The sequence below is a fragment of the Cryptomeria japonica genome, chromosome 3 (assembly GCF_030272615.1).
Source record: "Cryptomeria japonica chromosome 3, Sugi_1.0, whole genome shotgun sequence".
Taxonomy (NCBI): Eukaryota; Viridiplantae; Streptophyta; class Pinopsida; order Cupressales; family Cupressaceae; genus Cryptomeria; species Cryptomeria japonica.
Window position 1 is genome coordinate 886,539,459 of NC_081407.1, and position 19,703 is coordinate 886,559,161.

At 35.3% G+C, this 19,703-nt stretch overlaps 1 protein-coding gene across 2 annotated transcripts; it reads right to left on the bottom strand.

The window, feature by feature from the left end:
* Positions 1-6,565: 6,565 nt before the first annotated feature.
* Positions 6,566-12,180, bottom strand: LOC131070783 (YTH domain-containing protein ECT4). Of its 2 annotated transcripts, none has more exons than XM_058006430.2 (9): positions 11,488-12,180; positions 9,872-9,948; positions 9,619-9,766; positions 9,436-9,509; positions 8,793-9,341; positions 8,080-8,670; positions 7,780-7,992; positions 7,501-7,653; positions 6,566-7,423 (listed from the first exon to the last, which is right to left on the bottom strand). In XM_058006430.2, exons 1-9 carry the CDS (start codon positions 11,513-11,515, stop codon positions 7,100-7,102), a joined length of 2,157 nt encoding a protein of 718 aa, XP_057862413.1. In that variant the 5' UTR covers positions 11,516-12,180; the 3' UTR covers positions 6,566-7,099. The 2 variants fall into 2 exon arrangements, with proteins under 2 accessions (XP_057862413.1, XP_057862412.1); XM_058006429.2 differs by having other exon boundaries at positions 11,464-12,180.
* Positions 12,181-19,703: the final 7,523 nt, after the last annotated feature.

A 19,703-nucleotide genomic window follows, 5' to 3' on the forward strand; every position in this document is an offset into this window, starting at 1 on the left:
GTTTTTGGACATAAGTTCATTATGCAGTGACTCACTTAAGAGCCTTGTAACTTGTGGTGGGGCCCATATGTCCTTTCGGCAAGTTACATTGTAGGAATAGCTATACCCAAGGCTACAGCTTTTGCTCACACCTGATTTTTATAGCAACTCGAAGGATTTACTGCCCGAGGTCGTTCCCAAGAATGATGTGTCTCTTGGCAGACCTCTCTTAAAAAGATAAAATTTTGAGTGTTACTAACATTTTTCTCTTGCACCTAGAACCACGAAAGTCAAGGGAGAGGATAGTGCGTGTTAGAAGTAGGACCACTCGACAAACTTTGCACAAGTGTGCCAATCACCAAAAACACTTGTTCTTTTTAACCAAGTTTATAGCAATGTGATCTAACTATTTGGAGATGTTGCTCTAGCAAAAATGGTGTTCTTTTTAACTTCAAGGCAAAATGTTATGTAATCTAGGAACTTGAAATCCTGGTCAACTGAATTTGAAACACATTTTGCTTGAAGTAAATCGCTTTGAAACTTGAAGGGACAAATGGTTTGTTCTTTTTAAACTTGCCCAAACGAAATGTTGATTGTGAATTTTAGTTTGATGCAAAAAATAAAAGTTGTTTTGTCTTGTTTTAAAACCACAATAAAATGAATCCTAACTTGCAAAAAAGCAAATTTGTTGGGTTTGAGTTTGTGGTTCTTTTTACCTTGACAATTGAGGTTCTTTTTAAAACCAAATTTAAAAGATGTGATTCATTTTTTTTTAAGGACCCAAAATAAAATGTGAAGTAAATTCCTTTAAGCTATAATAGAACGTGAATTTATTTTAAACCCAACTTTAAAGACAAAGTTAGCAAAATAAACAAATTTACTTCCTAATCTAACTCATGAAAATCCTGCAAAAGAGGTTAGTCAAAACCTGCACAAAAAAGTAAATAGTTAGTAAAATCCGAATTTTTGGTGGGCTTCTACAAGCCTAAAATTTTTTGATTTTCCCGTTACAAAAAAGTTTTTACAACTCTGTTACAATAGCGCTACTCTGTGTGAAAACAGAAGCGCTATTTAACACGAAAACACTAAATGAATTACAGAGGCCTAAACTAACTACAACCGTGCTACAAGAATGACGATCACGCTAAAAGACATCATTTCAACAGAATAAATTCTAACAAATAGAGTGTAAAAGCGCTAAAAATAGACACAATAGCGCCAATTGGAAGACAATAGTGCTATTATTGTGAACAATAGCGCTAAATCACCAACTTTCAAAGGCGCTAGAGTGTGAGCAATGGCGCTAAAGTGTGACCTGTGTGTCAATAAAACAAGCAAAAAAATTAGTAGTTTCTAAAATTGAATCAGAAGGTTGCGTGTTCGATTCACGTCGGGTTCACCAAATGATACTCTGCAAAAACGATGTTAGAATATTGTTAGGAAGACAAACACAAACACACAAGAAATAATCCAAGTGTTAGTGTTAGAAATCACAAATCAAAGACTATCCTAAGCAAGCATATCAAGAGAGACACTAAACACAAAATAGAAAGCTTAACAAATCTCAAAAATGCAATAAGACATCTCCAAATGCCCTCCACCATGTTTTTAGCTACTCCTCCCTTGTTCCTCTCCTCTCCAAGTTCCAAATGAGTGTAGCTCTCAATAGCTTTTTGCACTATTCTGGATGTCTTATGGAGATTCAAGATTGAAATGATTAATTATGAGATGCCAATGCAAGTGTAAAGCAAACTAAATATGAGATGTTTTTTAATTAGCTAATGTTAATTTTAGCCAATGTTGAGGCTTGAGGATGAGGAATGTGAGCTCTATTTATAGGTAAAATGGAGTAATGGATAGTTGAGATTGAGTAATCTCAACAAGGGTCAGGATTGATGGGTTTATGATCCATGTGAGGGCTTTCAATCCAATCCCAGGATGACAAATGTCAACATGAGATGGGTTGAGAGGAGAGGGAATAAGCATTAAATATTTGACATGACTTGAAGGTTAACTTGGGAGGTGAGGTTAATGTTGAGTTGAATGAATAAAGCAATTATCCAATAAATAATGTCTTTATCCAATGGATAAACTCTTGTGCAAGAGTTAGTGAGGATAACCATGGTCAATGCAATAAATGGTTGAAGAGACCCATGAATCAAATGGAGATGAGTCAAAGATAAAGCCTCTGACCATGTGGGTGAGTTGAGTTAACCATAAATGTTTATGTAAGATCCATTAATGGTCATGTAAGAGCCATTAGTGGTTTCGAAGAGTTTAGGGGTTAGCTTGTTGAACACATAAAGCATTAAATGTTTTTCAAAGACTTTGGAGGCTTTGAGAAGTGACTTCAAGTTGCTTAGGAATGTGACAATATTTAGGAAATGGGATTAGGCTAATTAGGAATAGTTAGAAGAATTTAGAAAGTGGTTAGAAGAATCTAGAAGGGGATTTGGGATTGCAAGTGGGTTTGGTGAGTGATGGAAAATAGAATTTTAATTAAAATTAAATTAATTTATTTCAATTGTGATTGCAACTTGCATTTGTAGGAGAATGCAAGTGGGGAGATTTGTTTAGTGATTTAAATAAATATTTTTAATTATTTATTTAAAAGAAGAAAGTGGTTAAATTAAATAAATATTATTTATTTATTTAATTGATTGTGAATTTGGTTTAATGAATTAATTTAAATAAATTGAATAATTTATTTAATTAATAAGAGAAGAGTTTGAGGATGAATTAATTAAATGTTAATTATTGAAAGTTTATTAATCAAATAAGTAGTAAACATTCATTTAATTAAATGGACAGATTTATGTGACTACAGTAATTATAATGACATAAAATAAGGGAAGTGACATAAAATAAGGGAAGTTATAGGAGGTACTGCAATAGTTATAAAGTAGTTTGAATGCATTTACACCACTTTCTCATTCTTAATTGCTAAGGAGGTTATGCATTAAGAGAGAGGTTACACCACTTTCTCATCTACACAGTGGTTTGAATGCAATTTACACCACTTTTCTCATTCTTCAGTTTTAGGAGAGAGAATGGAGCATGCATAGTTTTGAAAAAGGAGCACTACAATCATGGTTGGCTATTCTCGAGGGTATTCATGAATTTGGTCATGGGAACATTGACTTTTTTCCAATACAATGGATTTTGATGGTTTAGTTTTGAAAAAACATTGTGATTTTTCCTCTCTAATACTCTACAAATTAGGATACCTTAGATTGTTGTATCATAAAAAATTTATGAGTTAGTTCTGCCCTCTCCAATTCTCTACATATTGGATGGCTTAGATAGTTGTATTATTGATCTTTTTCAAGTGACCATTGATATATTATTAAAATATCTTTAAATTGAAGAGAGAAAGTTAGATGCATCATGTAACATTGCTATTTTGCTATTGTATTAATAGATTCTTCTCTCTTTTATGGTGCCACTTGTTTTTTGGAAAGAATTTCTCCAATTACATTTGGTGCTATTGCTAATTATGAATCTCAACAATATTTAAATATTTATTCAAATGTTACTTTAATTAGTAAATCATGTTAGCAAGTTAAATTGTTACCCCTAAGAAATGAAGGTTTCGAACAACCAAATTATAAGAAAAGATGAACAGATGGTTGCCACCTAATCCCAATCTCTTCCCTTTTTTATGTCAGAGTACTCAGCAAGACTTGATCCTTGTTAGGCTCATTAAGAATCTTTCAACTTCACCAGTAGACCAAGCACCCATTCACACTTTTAAACAATTTGATGAACAGTACCTTTTCTAGTATTAATTATAATTGCTGATAAAGCTTTTGAAAGCACCTCCCAACAAAAGCATGGATTCCAAAGCTTATCTACTGACATGTATATGATCATCTTTCATCTTCAATCATTTAATATCTCCCAAGATGTTCTTTATAAATACCTATCAATTCTGTTATCTCAAAAAATACAAATATCTCCCAAGATGTTCTTTATAAATACCTATCAATTCTGTTATCTCAAAAAATACAAATTAGATTTTGTTTTGATTAGTCTGGATAAAACTGTGTGAAAATTATATAACAATTTTTCAGATCATACGACACGATCCCTCATCCGAATAAGAATTATGGTGAAAAAATTGCAGGAAAAAGGAAGAGAGGCCGAGAAGCATAGAGAAAAAACAAAGCCAAATAAAAGCTTAAAAGAGAATATAACGAGGTCATTGATAAATAAGAGAAGGACGCTCCGAGAACATAGGTGGTAATAATTTTTCTCGACTCAAAATAATTGTTTCCTTAAATACATTTGCCTACTTTGTCGTAATCCGAAATATTTCATTAATATGTCTTCTGAAACCCTGTTTGCAGTGCACTACGTCACGTGCAGCAAATAATCTTTCGGTTTTATCTCAAGCAATTGAACTGTGTATAATTTCATTCACACATTTATACAGCTTTATATCATAGTTCCTGTAGCATATCTATTTATCCTTTACCAGTTTCTATATTTTGCTCTCTATAACTCTTGAAAACCTACCTTTTGTGTTATTAGATTTCCACAATCTATTCTAATATTCAGTGCTTTGTTTCTCTTGAAAACTTTGTGTTATTAGATTTTCCACAATCTATTATAATATTCAGAGATTTGTTTCTGGATTCAATTGTGTATATCAATTTTTATCATCAACATTTCGAATCACTCTATAATTCATCATCAGAATGAACAAGAATACCAGAATGTGATTCGAAACGTTGATGATAAAAATTGGTATACACAATTGAATCCAGAAACAAATCACTAAACAAATCACTGAAAAGTTTTAAACTAACTCTCTTAGTTTACATATTAAATGAAGGTTCAGGATTCCTCTGATTCTGTACCTTGGCATTGGGCTACATTTACCTTAACTTTAGCTTATCCTTGTATGCTCTGTCGTATATGATTGAACTTTAAATGTGTAGCTTTCTTTTGTTTTTTAAATTATTTTGATGTTGAATCTTACCTTGGCCCACACCTGTAGTTTGAAGCTCTCTTTTCCTGTCTCCATCTGCAACTTAGGGCTAAATGTCTTGGTTATTCCTGGAGCAGCACATGAACAAATTGCTGATCCTTGTATGCTCTGTCGTATATGATTGAACTTTAAACGTGTAGCTTTCTTTTGTTTTTTCAGTTATTTTTACGTTGAATCTTACCTTGGCCCACACCTGTAGTTTGAAGCTCTCTTTTCCTGTCTCCATCTGCAACTTAGGGCTAAATGTCTTGGTTATTCCTGGAGCAGCACATGAACAAATTGCTCATCCCACACCCTGCAGGACGTCACAGGATCGACTCCTACCTATAAGAGAATGCTACACTTTGTGATGCCGTGTCCAACCCAGTGATCAAGACGCCTCAATTATCACTCGAGGAATAAAACTTAAATATAATGTTAATTGCCATCAATTGATCTGAAGTGATACATTCAAAGCTTTCGATATTTGACTCCGTATTTAAAAAAACTGATTACCTGCTATCCTTTCTCTATAAATGGAATGGCCTCTTGTTCCTTATTAAGGTATACCGTCTGTATATTTGTTTAGATCAGTAATTGTACTGTATTAATTACGTAACAGTTTGATGACCTTTTTATCAGAACTCAAAAATACAATCCTTTTCTTTACATATTCTTCAGTGTAGAGCATGCTAAGTAAGAATATGCATAAATACATATTCTAAATATTTCCTTTTTAATTAGTGTGTAATCTAATAGCACAACATAAAATTACAAAAAAAATTAGCTGCCATCGAACACTATTAATTTAGTAGAATCTTTCTTGTCCCTTAACCTATTCGAACCATACTCTGGGCAGAACCATGTCTCCTCCAAACAAGAACTTAATTATACATCGTACCTAACCAAAGCTTCACACCTACTTCTCTTGCAGCATACATATATTCATATTAGACCTATCACTGTAATTTCACATGCAATTGCTGCTAACCAGTCATGTGATTGCTGCCAGTCTATACTAGTTGTTATTTGCCTCTTACAAATCAAAATCTACCCTAGCAGTGTTCAATAGCAAATAGGCATTTATATGCAACAAATAGGCTTTAAGAAAAGCTGAGTAATACAACAATCATATTTGTGCTTAGTTAACAGTAAACCATAAACCTTTACTCTAGATAACTATCAATATATAATTATATTCTTACGTTTCAGAATTATCAAACACTAACATAAGAGATAATACCAACAGAATGATTGCAAATAGGGTGATAAAATTATTTTATTATCAACTAATAACAAGACTAATTCACTTTATCAGCATCCAAAGAAGTAACTAATTCACAGAAAAATTTGGGAAAACACAATCTACGTGCACAGTACAAAGTATAATACCCCACAATGGGTAATAACTTCGAAGACGCCATATAACTAGGATCCATGCATAGTTGCTATCGAGTAATCAGAGTTTGACTGACTACTCCACAGAACAAGATAAAAGAGAGCTAAAACTACATCACAAAACAAATTGAAGAATTTTCCTTGTTGCTTACAAATCCAAAGTATGATCACGTGGCATAAAGAGTAGTACCCATGGATAGACAATGACCTCGCACAAGCACAAATAGGATTCTTCTCTTATTGATCCATGAGTTTAGACGAACTTTTTACAAAAACTTGACAGCGCAAGCTGAGCACGTGGGAAATGCAAGCTTTCCTCAAAAACCAAACTTACAATGCCAAAATAACCCTATCAAAGAAAATTTACAAAGTCATAATCTAAAAGATAGCCTATCTGGTAAAGACATTGACTGTTAGATCTAAATTCTACTGCTAAGGAGTCAGAAACTTGGAATGAGTGAAGAGGATCAATCCTAACTATTAGAACTCAGGTTCCAGGAGATCACTGAGGCCAAGGATATAGTTCTGCCCAAACTTCAAAAGATTCAACAGTCCAATGCTCTTGACATTGTTGGCAGAGATTCTCAGAATACTTGTATGGCCTATATCTATTGCAGATTTAAAGCTGTACAGATTGCTGTCAGTAAATCCACCAAAGCCTTGCCAAAGCTTCAGATTCTACACCTTACACTGTTCATGTAATAACGATCAGCATCCATATTCAGTGTGCAAGGATATAAGGCTTGCATACTAAGAACCATTTGTATGCACTAACTTATCAATTGCATCTCCATTGGCCTCCCTCTTGGCTATAGTAGGGGATGATTTTGATCCCTTCCATGCTTCTCCTGGAGCAGAAGGAATAACCCTTTCCTCCAATGACAAACTACCTTCTTGATTGTTCTGTAACTTTTGTTCATCATGATGTTTGTCATTTGCAGACACAGGTGAAGGCAAATCAGCCTGGTGTGATCTGGATGTAGAATCTTTATCTTCAACAGCTGCATCTTCCGTCCGTGCTTTCAATGCTGAATCTTCAGGGCTCAGCTGATCAACTTCACTTCCAGAACGGAACTGAGAACAAAAGAAATCAGCAAAAAAATAGACAACAATAAATGCAGTTGCACAAAATCTTAGACTAAAGTACTTACTTGCTTTTGTTGTTGCTGAATTTGTTGCCTTGCTCTTTTTTCTTGCATTGCCTTCTGACGGTTCTCATAGAATAGAAAGTCATCAAGAATAGATGTCTTGGAAATGTAATCTTTAAATATTTTTAACATTTCTACACCCTTATCAAGTTTCACCTGCAGAGGCAAGACACAGAAATAGCTTAAAATTTTAAAATTGAAGCAAATAATACAGGATTACAACATAAGAGAAAACTCTGCAGTCACTACGAAACTTAATTGCAAATAAAAAATCAAACTAACCTCCTGGGTGTCCCTACTGTTTGTCACTGGCTTGTTGTCATTGTTTTCCAATGTGATGTGGCGTAACTGATTGTTAGGTACATCCTTAACTATGTGCCATTTCACCGGGAATCTACCACTCCACTTGTCTTGCTGCCAATAATCTACACTCTGATTAAAATCCACAGGCCCCATCATCTCTGCGACACCACAAAACTGGCCACTGGCATTAACCTGGAAGGAATAAAAATCGTTAGTTTTATTATCTATAGTTTTAAGAAAAAATAACACAAATATCAATCATCTATTGAACCAGCTTACCGAAAAGAACAGGAAAATAGGACATGGTCCAGCCTTCTCTTGAGCCTCCTTGTAAGCCATGTCCAATTTTTTGTTCCCGTTAGGAGTGCTAGCCCAAACATTATATTTAATGCTTTTGTGAATATCATCTTCACTGTAAGATTTGATTATGAAAAACTTAGCATCAAGAGGCTTGGCTACAAACTCAGGCCTGTTGTATTGATCTCTGTTGGGAACAACATTGACATCTTCACTGCTCCCATTCACATTTGGAGCTTGCACCTTCACTGTCCATGGTGCACCTGGAACTTGCCGCTGATTTCTAAATCTTGCAGTTCGTGGTCCCCGATTCTGCTCATTTAGTATATCCAAGTTCTCATTATTATTCATAGACCCACTACCTCTTCCTTTTGGTTTACCCCGGTCAGATTGATTCCAACTTCGTCCATTTGGCCTGGCTTCAAATCCATTTGTTACAAAACCAGGACTTGATCGACCAGAAGCATTGTTGTGAGAATACATCCTGTTAGTTGGGTACATTCTGTTGATGAAGCCAGGACCAGGTCCCATTCCAGAAGCTGGCCTTGGGTGTGGTACACCCTGCATATGCGGCTTCAGAAAGCACAAAACGAAGACAAAAATCAAGAACAAATAATAGCCCTAATAGAAAACAGAAAGAAGTCCGACCAAACTTGTTTCTTCTCCAAATAAAACCAACTACAGAAGTGTCTTACCATAACATGTTGCAGAGGCCGAACATTTTGCCCAAGTGGCCCAGGGGATGTTGTTTGAGGAACCATTGAGGGCACAGGATTGGCTGTGGGAGGCCGCAACTGCCCCTCAGAAACCATTGGCCCATCTAGCCAAGGACCAACTGATCTGATTCCTTCATGGTTTGCTGGCAATATACCCCTACCATATGAACCATTAGATGGCAATATGGGCATTGGATAAATAGGTCTGGGACCCAAAGTCACACCATTACTGCTTCCGTTAGTGCTATTACCACTAGAATTATCTACAGTCATCTGATCTGCACCCACAGATGTTGGCACATCTGTCTGTGTTAAGGGAGGAGTTGGCGAAGGCGTATACTGTGCACCAGGAACAGGCTGCTGATAATAAGGACCAGTAAACTGGAATTGCTGATGCCCATATAGCTGACCATCTGCTCCCATGGTTGGAACAGGGGTTCCCGCTGGAGAATAGGGACTATAGGGAACTTGAGGAGCATAGCCATAACCAGGATGGTAAACAAGTGAACCATTGTCGCCATACATTCCCTGCAAGAAAACATTTTAGAGGATTGCTACAAAATTATGATCACAAACTTCATTTTGATACCTAGAAGTGCAATCGTTAGAAGGAATAGCTTACAGTGGCAGGGATCTCCACTCCATCAACATTTACATATCTATATTCTTCCCATTCACCGACAGGTCCATCATAACCTGATGCAAACAAGGTAAATTCTCAATACAACCAGATATCTCCTGGTTTGTAGCGTGGCACCTTACCGAAAGCTCATTAACAATAGCACACCAAATAAAAGAAGTTTACCTCCATAATAATAAGCCTGGGGAGGGTACCCATTTGGAACATAGAACATGGTTGCATCCACCATCAGATCTTGTAAAACAGGAGTGTTAGTCCTACCAGTGGAAGGTCCAGTTCCAGCCGCCTCATTAGTGGTGTTGGCATCAGGAGACTGAGGAAAATACGTTTAACATTAAAAAAAGGAAATCCACACTAATACATGGTTCGTAGAGTAGCACATTGCCACCACAAAACAAAACTCAAAACTATGTAGTACCTGTTTAGCGGCTTCTGATACATCTGCAGGCTTTGCCTGAGGATCCAGAGTCAAATTTTGCAGTAGCTTTGTAGCTTCTGGAAGCGGACATCAAGGAAAACAAGAACATTTACACCAGAAATCAGACTACAACATCTACTATATAACAAGATAACCAAGGAAAGAAAAGACAATTCTACACTTTCGTTTCATTACTCCACCTCTCTTAAAGAAAAAGCATATAAAGCGACCACTTAAATCAAAAGAAAAAGAAGAAAACACATTTAAACAAGCAAGAAAAGAATGAAACACGACTAAAATCCAAACAGCATGATAAAAACTGCATAACAAGAACAAAAAAAAGTTAATATATTCGTATATTTATATATATGACTAATATATAACATAATATATGATATGATATAATGATATTAATAATAATGTTCTATAGGGAAGGTGAAATGATATGGTCACTTAATACAGCATCCCAGCAAATTAACTATAAGCCCAAAATATTTCTGTGACAAATGATTTAATGTGGGTCAACTATCACAAACGTACTCTGCCTAAACCAAAACCATTACTTATCAACATGATTCATCAAGTGAGTAATCTATTAAAAAAGGACTATAATAAAATATCCACAAATAGAATTCAAGGTAACAACACAATATAATCAGAAATCATCACTATAAATGGTACAATTATGCAGTGTCTTAACGGCCTCTTATGACTCTGCCCAATACTAGCGCAAGCCAAAAAGAATATTAGCTGCAGGTTTTGTTGATTGGTTTTGAGGAAATCAACATCGACTAATCCAAACAAAAGACAAACATTATCACTAACTTCCGAAGTTAAATAACTCCTCATCACTACAGAGGAATTTAGGAATTGTCACATAACTAGCAACGAACAAATATAAATAAGGGAGCCAATTTTCATGGTTCATTAGTTTAAGACTGGCAAAAAAGAGAAATTGGGGCACACCTAAACAGCCATTAACTCAGATTGGAGATTAGAAACGTAAAGCATTGAAGACTTAGCAAATTTAATTTGCAACATTTAGTAATCTGTTTATGGGCAAAGTGGTCGATATCTAGGTAACACGGTTGAATCCGTCAACAAAAAATAAAATAGTCCGGTTCAAGGAAAAAAAATTAAAACAACAAATTACAGTTCAAGGGGTTTCAATGCAATGTTAAAGGGGTACTCCTAAGCTAATAAACAGAGTTCAAATCCTCTGCGGAAATAAGGCAGCCAATACAAAAGAAGAAATTCTCGTATTCTATAAAATCTTTGCCGAATACTGATGTTTACAACTAACAGTGAACGCAGACAGCAAACAAAACACACATCCAAAATCATATAGATATTCATAAACCCACACAAGGTTTTAACAGGCGAAACCAAACGCCGTACTCAACGAGTGAAATTACACAATACTACAGCATCCATGAAAGGCAATAAGAATTCACGCCCAATGCCATGATCTACAAATCCCCTCCAGATCTAATTAAACCAATCAACAAATGTTTCTCTAATTCGTGTAAACATTAAAAAACAACCGCAACCAATAATAAACAAATAACGCGAGATTAAAGGCTTAAAAATACCAGTGTCACCAGCAGAGAGGATACGCTCAGTTTCTTGCGCAGGAGCCGCCATATTTGCCCGCTGGAAACCTCAATCTTCAACGCCGTCCGGAGAAAAATGAAAAACCAAACCTCGAATCCCTCACAAAACCCACAAGCACAACAAAGCCCTCACTGCACAGATCTGCGCCGCACACCTATAGACCCAAAAAAAATGAATCCCAAACCCCGGAGAAAGAATCCCACTAAAACCCTCAAAACAAAACTGCCCGCTACAGCATCTAAAAATCAAGCCACCGAAATCCGAACTCCCGACCTGTCGATTGCAAAAGCAACCCTCGATCTCAAACACAGATGGGGTTTTAGCAAAAACCTTCACTTCCTTCTGACCCGAGAAAAAAAATTATAAAACTCACTCCACAGAAGCCCTCGATCCTAAATACAGAGAGGGTTTTAGCAAAAACCTTTGCTTCCTCACAACCTACAAAAAAAATTATTCCAAATATGTTATGGGTTCGATTCTCTTCTCCTCACACAAACGAACACAGCAACCGGCGGTTTCAAAAGAGATCAACAAAACCAAGGCCAGTCTCTCAAATAGCAAAACTCCTCACCTCATCATCTTCAAAACCGGATTTACTAAACCGGTCGGTTTCCCCATACCACTTCGCTACTTTCCTAACCCTAATTTGCAAACGGTTTCCAAAAAGGTCACAGCCTCCTCACCTCAACGATTAGGGTTTTGAAAAAAAAATGAAATAAATTTATAATTCTTATTTCCTCCCAATGGACCATTAAAATCGGCCTTCACCCTTACTTTACTCTTGCTTTGCATAATTTTTTGTGATGTTTCAAGGGTTTATACATTAAACAATTTTATCACTATTAAATATTTGCCATAATTTTTTGTGATGTTTCAAGGGTCTATATATTAAATAATTTTTTCAGTATTAAATATTTGCCATAATTTGTGATATTTCAAGGGTCAATATATTTAATAATTTTATCAGTATTATTATTAAATTTTTTTTGGGTGGTGGATGGATAAGCTATGTGGAGGGGGCTCTTTTTCCAAAAGATTCCACATTTTCTTCGGTTCACTTTGTCTGCATGTGTGCTCTTCTATTTCTATGCGTGGTGCTCATTTGCTCCACACAAATTATCTTTTTAATTTTAATCATATTTGTCTAATTTAGTGGTTTGTTGGTGGGCGATAATACTTTCCACGTATAAAAACTATAATATCTATTATAATTGGAATTTACGATTAGACATTTGTTATGGATGGGGGAATACCTACGTGATTTACACCTAATACACTACGCTTCAGGTCAAAGCTTAATTAAGAAAGGGACTGCTTATTTTTGGACTACACAAATAAAAAATAAAAAATAAATTAGATGGCGTTTGAGTTAAGTTTGCGTATAATAAGAATATATTGCGTTTCTGGAACCCTCTTAAACGAGTGAAAGGAAAGGATAGGAGTTGGGGTTTGCTTCAAGGTTGACAAATCTTAGGGTTAGGGTGGAGTTAGTGAGGAGAAATATATAATTTTGGTATTTTTTTGGGTGTTTGAAATATTTGTATGAGATTATTATAAGTATTGGTTTTGGAAGAAGGTGTTGTTGTTTTTTTTAAGTTTTTGAGAAAATGAGAAAAAAAAAAATTAAGTTTTTGAGATGTCAATATATATTGACTCGAAGTCACATGTAAATGATAACAAATTATATAAAGAATAAAATGTGGAAATCTAAAAAATTTCAAAAAATTTACATGTCCACATATATAAAGACTAAGTCACATGTAAATGATAACAAAGTATACATTTATATGAGATTATTATAAGTATTGGTTTTGGAAGAAGGTGTTTTTTTTTTAAAGCTTTTGAGAAAATGTGAAAATCTTTTTTTTAAGTTTTTGAGATGTCGATATATATTGACTGGAAGTCACATGTAAATGATGACAAATTATATAAAGAATAAAATGTGGAAATCTAAATTTTTTTAAGTTTTTGAGATGTTCATATATATAAAGACTAAGTCACATGTAAATGATAACAAAATATACATTTATATAATTTGAGGTTGTGTAAAGCTTTTTGACAAATTGAGTGTCGTGTAAATTTGAAGCACTATTAGAAATTACTTGAAAAGAAAAATTGTGAATTTTAATGTTTGTATATAAAACTCAAATGTTCTATTGATTTAGGAATAGTTGGTAATGAACACATTAATAAAATTGATGTAAATTGTGTGGCATGTATTCTACTCATAGTTGGTGATAATTCCATGGTCAAACATTGCAACTCCTACAACCTCTCACAATCAAAATTTTAATTCAAGTTTCATAAAAAATTATCTAAAATAAAAAGACTAGAATATATTGATTTAGGAATAGTTGGTAATGAACACATTAATAAGATTTAGGATGAAAAGTCAAAGGGCATTTGGTTTAATGGCAAAGCCCATGTTGTAAGAATCTTCTACAGTACAAAAGAAAAAGAAAACAAAAAAATTTAGAATGATATTTATATGAAACAAAATGTGGAAATCTTAAATTGGTTATATATATATATATATATATATATATATATATATATATATATATATATATATATATATATATATATATATATATATATATATATATATATATATATATAAGAATAAGACATTCAATTTATTAAAGAGCTTTACCCAACCTTAATTTGAGGTTGGGTAAAGCAATTTAATAAATTGAATGTTATAAATTTGAAATGTTGTTAGAAATGAGTTGGATACCTTAAGAAAAGAAAAAAATGTGAGTTTTATTGTGTGTAGATAAAACTCAAATGTTGTAATGATTTAGGAATAATTGGTTATAATGAATACATAAAAAAATTGGTGTAAATTGTGTGGCATTATTGATTTTTAAGATTATATTTAAATTTGAATGATATTGAACGATTGTAATCTACAACTATCTAAAATGTTATTATAATGATGCCTCGTTATTATTATCTACAAATGTCTAATATATCATGATCATAGATCATAAAATATAATCTTAAATATTAATAAAGAATATTTGCTAGTCAATTTAAATTAAAATTTGTACATATTCATAAATAATAATACTTTTGTCGTTAAGCAAGGTTAATATATATTTTTTAATGTAAACTAGCGAAAATGCGAATGCATGAGCGAATAAATCTTGGGCCTGGCGGAGGCAAACAGGTTTTTGCCGAGCGCCCTCTGAGCGTGACAGTCTTCAGCCCGTCGTGTAAAAAAAGGAAGATTTTGGATTGTGGCGTGGCACCAGTTGAGTTAAGAGGGAGCACTTACTGCAAGATGGGAATCAGTCTTCAAAACCACAGAACTGTCGAAAGCCTCCTCTGATAAAACAGAGACGATTACTTTGGAAGGAAAATGGCAGGTTTACTGCTCGAAAAGGGCAAAAAAAAATCTCAAAAAGCAAAAAGATCAACTGATAAGGGAAGCAGAATATCACCACACCAAAAGACAAAACAATCCCCCTGCCTCTGGCGCAAATCTCATTCCCCTAGGAAGAAATAGGGTTTTTCACAAGCATAAGGAGGACCCTCCAAAAACCCGTGTGGTGGAGGGCCAAAACATATGTAGAATCCCTATGGAATTGTTAAAGACGGCATGGAAACTTTATCAACGGCAAGGGGTCTTTGTCAAATGGCTAGGACGCGGAGGGGATGTCAGGGAAATAATCGAATGGTGGTATGAGCAATTTCCTGAACAGGTAAGTATTGCCATGCTTGATAATGGATATCTATCAATTTTATGTGAAAATCAATATATTAGAAACGAAATTCTCTTCGGGAAGTTAAAATTATTTCGTGGTTTTGGTTTCATTAGTTGCGAATGGTCTCCAAATTTTAACCCTAGGGTATTTAAGCCAACAGAATGGCTGAAATGGATAGATCTAGGCCCTATCCCGGTTGAATTCCTAAACCCTAAAATTTTAGAAGTAATAGGGAAACATTTTGGTTGCTTTCTGGGATGTGAAGGATTGGAACAGGAGGATTTATCTAACCACATCAAATTATTAATTAGAATAGACAGTAACATTACCTCTTTAGCATCCACAACAATACTAACAGAGAAAGGAGAATGGATCATTAACCCTGTATTTTATGAAGGGGTAATTAATGAATCTGACATTTGGGTGAAGGAATCATTGAGCCAAGAAAGGGCGATACCTGTAAGGGAGAATCGGGATGAAAACGGTGCATTAACTACTAATAATAATGTTCCTGTTTCTCCCCAGATGGTCCAAAGCCCTAGTTCAAGAGGACGCAATCATCCTCCAACTGAGAAGAGCCCTATCAGAGATATTAACAATCTCAAAAATATAATTAACGAGGCAAAGTCATTAAAAAATGAAGCACAAGAGGAACTATCAAAAATCTTGTCAGAACAAGAGGTTAGTAATGGGGCTCCATCTCCTAGTGGAAAGGCCAAGGTAGACAAAACCAAATCAAAAGAGGATGAACTAGATATTGGGGTATCAAACATGGAGACAGCAATGAGGATCATAGATAACAACATAGAAGAAAATCTCTCTCAGGCAGAAATTGAGGAGCGATGCTTCCTCATTCAGGAACTCCTATCCACTATGGATGAGGAAGACATGGATGGTATTAATAAAGAAAACCTAGAACCTGATAACCTTAATTAGACCTTCCCACCAACTTCGGCAAACTTGGAGGACACAACCATTAATCCTAATCTTAAACACCTAACCCACCTTGGTGTTAAAAATATTTATCCAGGGAAAGAGTCTCCGGATTGTGTCAAAGAGCCCAAGAATCGAGGTAGGAAATCGTTGAACGAATTAAGAATACAGGATGGTAAGAATACAGGATGGTAAAGCCAAGGATCAGGGCAAGCTGACCAAATTCTTTGATGCTGGGAAGGGGAAGAGCCTTCCCACCAACCAATGAAGATCACAACTTGGAATGTTAGGGGCATGAAGGCCCCTAACAAACAGCGTCTAATTAGACGCTGTATTTTCTCATGGAAATGGGACATCATATTCCTACAGGAAACTAAAATGGGTTTTGAGGAAGTGGAGAACTTTCGAAAAAGGATAGGGAACTTAAAACCTGAACATATTGAAGCTCAAGGAGCTTCGGGAGGCTTGGGAATAATATGGAATCCTAGCAAAATTACGCTACAGCCTATGGCAGGGAATAGAAATTGGATTATGGGTAAAGTTAATAGTCACCACAGTAATCTCTCATTCTTTATTATAAATATATATGGCCCAACCTTGGATATTGATAAACGTAGAGTGTGGAGTGAAATCACTTCCCAAATAGAACTAATCGCCAATAACAATCTCATTATAGGTGGAGATTTTAATTCAATCTTGAATCTTTTGGGAAAAAAGGGGGGGATTCACAGGGAACCTCAATCTCTTAAAGCCTTTCGCAATTGGGTAAATCAACATAATTTGACTGACATGGCAACAAATAATGGTGTTTACACTTGGAATAATAGAAGATTAGGATTTACTCAAATTGCAGAAAGACTAGATAGGTTTATGTTTAAGGGCAACTTAGCCAATTTTCCCTTTAACCTTACGGCTTCAATACTTCCTTCCTCGGGATCTGATCATTTTCCAATCAGGCTAAGCATAGAAGAAGATGCAACGCCAATCAGATGTCCCTTTAAATTCGAGAAGATGTGGATGCAAGATCCCAAATTCTATGATTTAATTTCAAAATGGTGGGAAGAAGGTGAGCTTCAAGGATCTAAAATGTTCTATCTCATAAGCAAATTAAAATATGTAAAAAGAATGTTGTTGAAATGGAATAGGGAAGAATTTGGAAATATCTTGGATTCAAAATCTGAACTAGAAAAAGAGATTGTTGACCTCAATGAACAGGTATTTAGAATAGGAATGGATCAGAATAGTTATATGAAAGAAAAAGAGCTCTTGAAGAAATATGAGGATGTGTTAACAAAGGAAGAGATATTTTGGAAACAGAAATCGAGGGAAAACTGGCTCCAAGATGGGGATAAGAATACAAAATTCTTTCATAATTGTACAAAAGCGAGAAGAAGCACCAACCATATTTCTAAAATTATTAATGATAGTGGAACCATGCTGGAAAATCCAATAGACATAGCACGAGAAGGACATAACTACTTTGAAAAAATATTCAGTTCAGTAGCTTCACAAACTAGGATTCAATCCCTCTTTCTCAGGAATATTCCCAAGATAATTACAGCTAGCCAGAATAAAATGTTGAATGAAAAATTTTCGGAAACAGAAATCAAAAGAGCCATATGGCAACTTAATTCAGACAAAGCCCCTGGACCAGATGGTTTCCCAGCGTGTTTTTTCCAAAAGTGCTGGCATATTATTAGACGAGAGGTGGTGGAAGCATCGGAGGCTGTTAGAAATTCAGGCAGCATATTAAAAGAAATTAATAACACATTTATAGCCTTGATCCCTAAAAAGGAAAACTCCAGTAGATTTGAGGAGTTTAGACCTATATCCTTATGTAATACTATTTATAAAATTTTAACCAAAACATTAGCTAATAGACTTAAACTAATTCTCCCAGACATTATTTTTGAAGAGCAAACAGGCTTTGTCCCGGGCAGATCCATTTTTGATGGGATTATTATTGCTCAAGAAGCCATTCATTCGCTACAACAGAATCGCAAATCGGTAACGATGGTAAAATTGGATATCAAGAAGGCTTATGATAGGGTAGACTGGAGATTTCTATGCAAATGCCTTGAATCTTTTGGCTTCTCTAGGCAATGGATTAACTTGGTATATGAATGCATATCTACTCCTCGTATGTCAATCCTTATAAATGGCTCCCCTATTGATTTTTTCGAGATATCTAGAGGAATCAGATAGGGGGACCCAATTTCCCCCTTCCTATTTATAATCATGGCTGAGGCTCTTGGCAGATCCATAATGAGGGCAAGAATTGACCAGACACTCAAAGGAATTAAGATATTAGGAGGGGTGGAAGCAATTACCCATCAATAATTTGCGGGTGATACAATGCTCCTAGGAAGTGCGGAAAGGAGAGAAGCAATAACTTTCAAACGAATCCTCACAAGGTATGCTTTGGCATCAGGACAGGAGATTAATATAGGTAAGTCAGAAATATTCTTTTTTAACACTCCGTGTAACATTGAAGCAAAAATTAGCCAAATTTTGGGATTTTCAAAAGGGAAGCTTCCATGCAAAAACTTAGGGATCCCAATAGACAAAGGAAAAAGCAAAAACTTCGCATGGAAGAACATCTTAGAAAAGATGGATCAAAGATTGAGCTCGTGGAAAAATAGATTTATGTCCTCGACAGGAAGAACGACGCTACTGAAGGTTGTCTTATCAGCCATACCTATATATCAAATGTCATGTCAACAACTTCCTAAAGGAGCAAGGTTAGACATAATCCGAAAAATGAGAAGCTTCTTTTGGAATGGATCGCCAGGGAAAAAGCAGTTTGCCATGGTTGCCTGGGATAAGATAAGCCAGCCAACTAATAAAGGGGGGGTAGGGATCAAAGATTTGGAAAATCAAAATATGGCTCTAGGGGCTAAACTAGTTTGGAAGCTTTTCTCTGAACCTAGTCTAAAATGGGTGAAAATTCTCAAAGCAAAGTATCTTATAAATGATAACCCAGATTGCATCTTTAGAACTGAAAGCCCTCCAAAAGGATCCAAGGTCTGGAATTTTATGCTGGAATGTAGAGGACTAATAAAAAATTCCCTTACTTGGAATCTAGCAAATGGTACAGATGCACTCTTTTGGGTAGACTCATGGGGGGGCTATCCAGCTCCTGAGACTTTAGGGATTAGTGAAGACACCATTAAAACCTGTAAGGAGAGTAGAGGCATTTATGTAAAAGACTACATAAACCTTCCACAACATGACCCGGCCTTAGGCTGGGAATGGAAATCTTTAGAAGATCTGAACTTACCAATTGGGGATCGGAATACCTTATGGAACAATCTTATCAATAGACACTTGGCACTTCATAATGGGAGTGATAGACTAGTTTGGGCTGGAAGTTCCTCTGGAACTTATAGAGTGAAAGAAGGCTATGCCCTTCTAAAAGCGAGACAAAATACATCCAACTCGATAATCCCAACGGACTTATGCTGGAATAGTCTAGGCCTTCCCAAAGCAGGTATGTTTACCTGGGCAGCATCACAAAAAAGAATTCTCACCTCAGACTGGTTCTCCAAACTAGGATTCTTGGGTCCAACTAGATG

Excerpts from the sequence above, each read along its gene's own strand:
- LOC131070783 (XM_058006429.2), bottom strand. The coding sequence starts at position 11,515 with ATGGCGGCTCCTGCGCAAGAAACTGAGCGTATCCTCTCTGCTGGTGAC. Across the intron at positions 9,767-9,871 it reads TATCAGAAGCCGCTAAACAG|TCTCCTGATGCCAACACCAC; the intron begins GTACTACATAGT and ends TATTTTCCTCAG. Across the intron at positions 7,654-7,779 it reads ACAGTAGGGACACCCAGGAG|GTGAAACTTGATAAGGGTGT; the intron begins GTTAGTTTGATT and ends TTGCCTCTGCAG.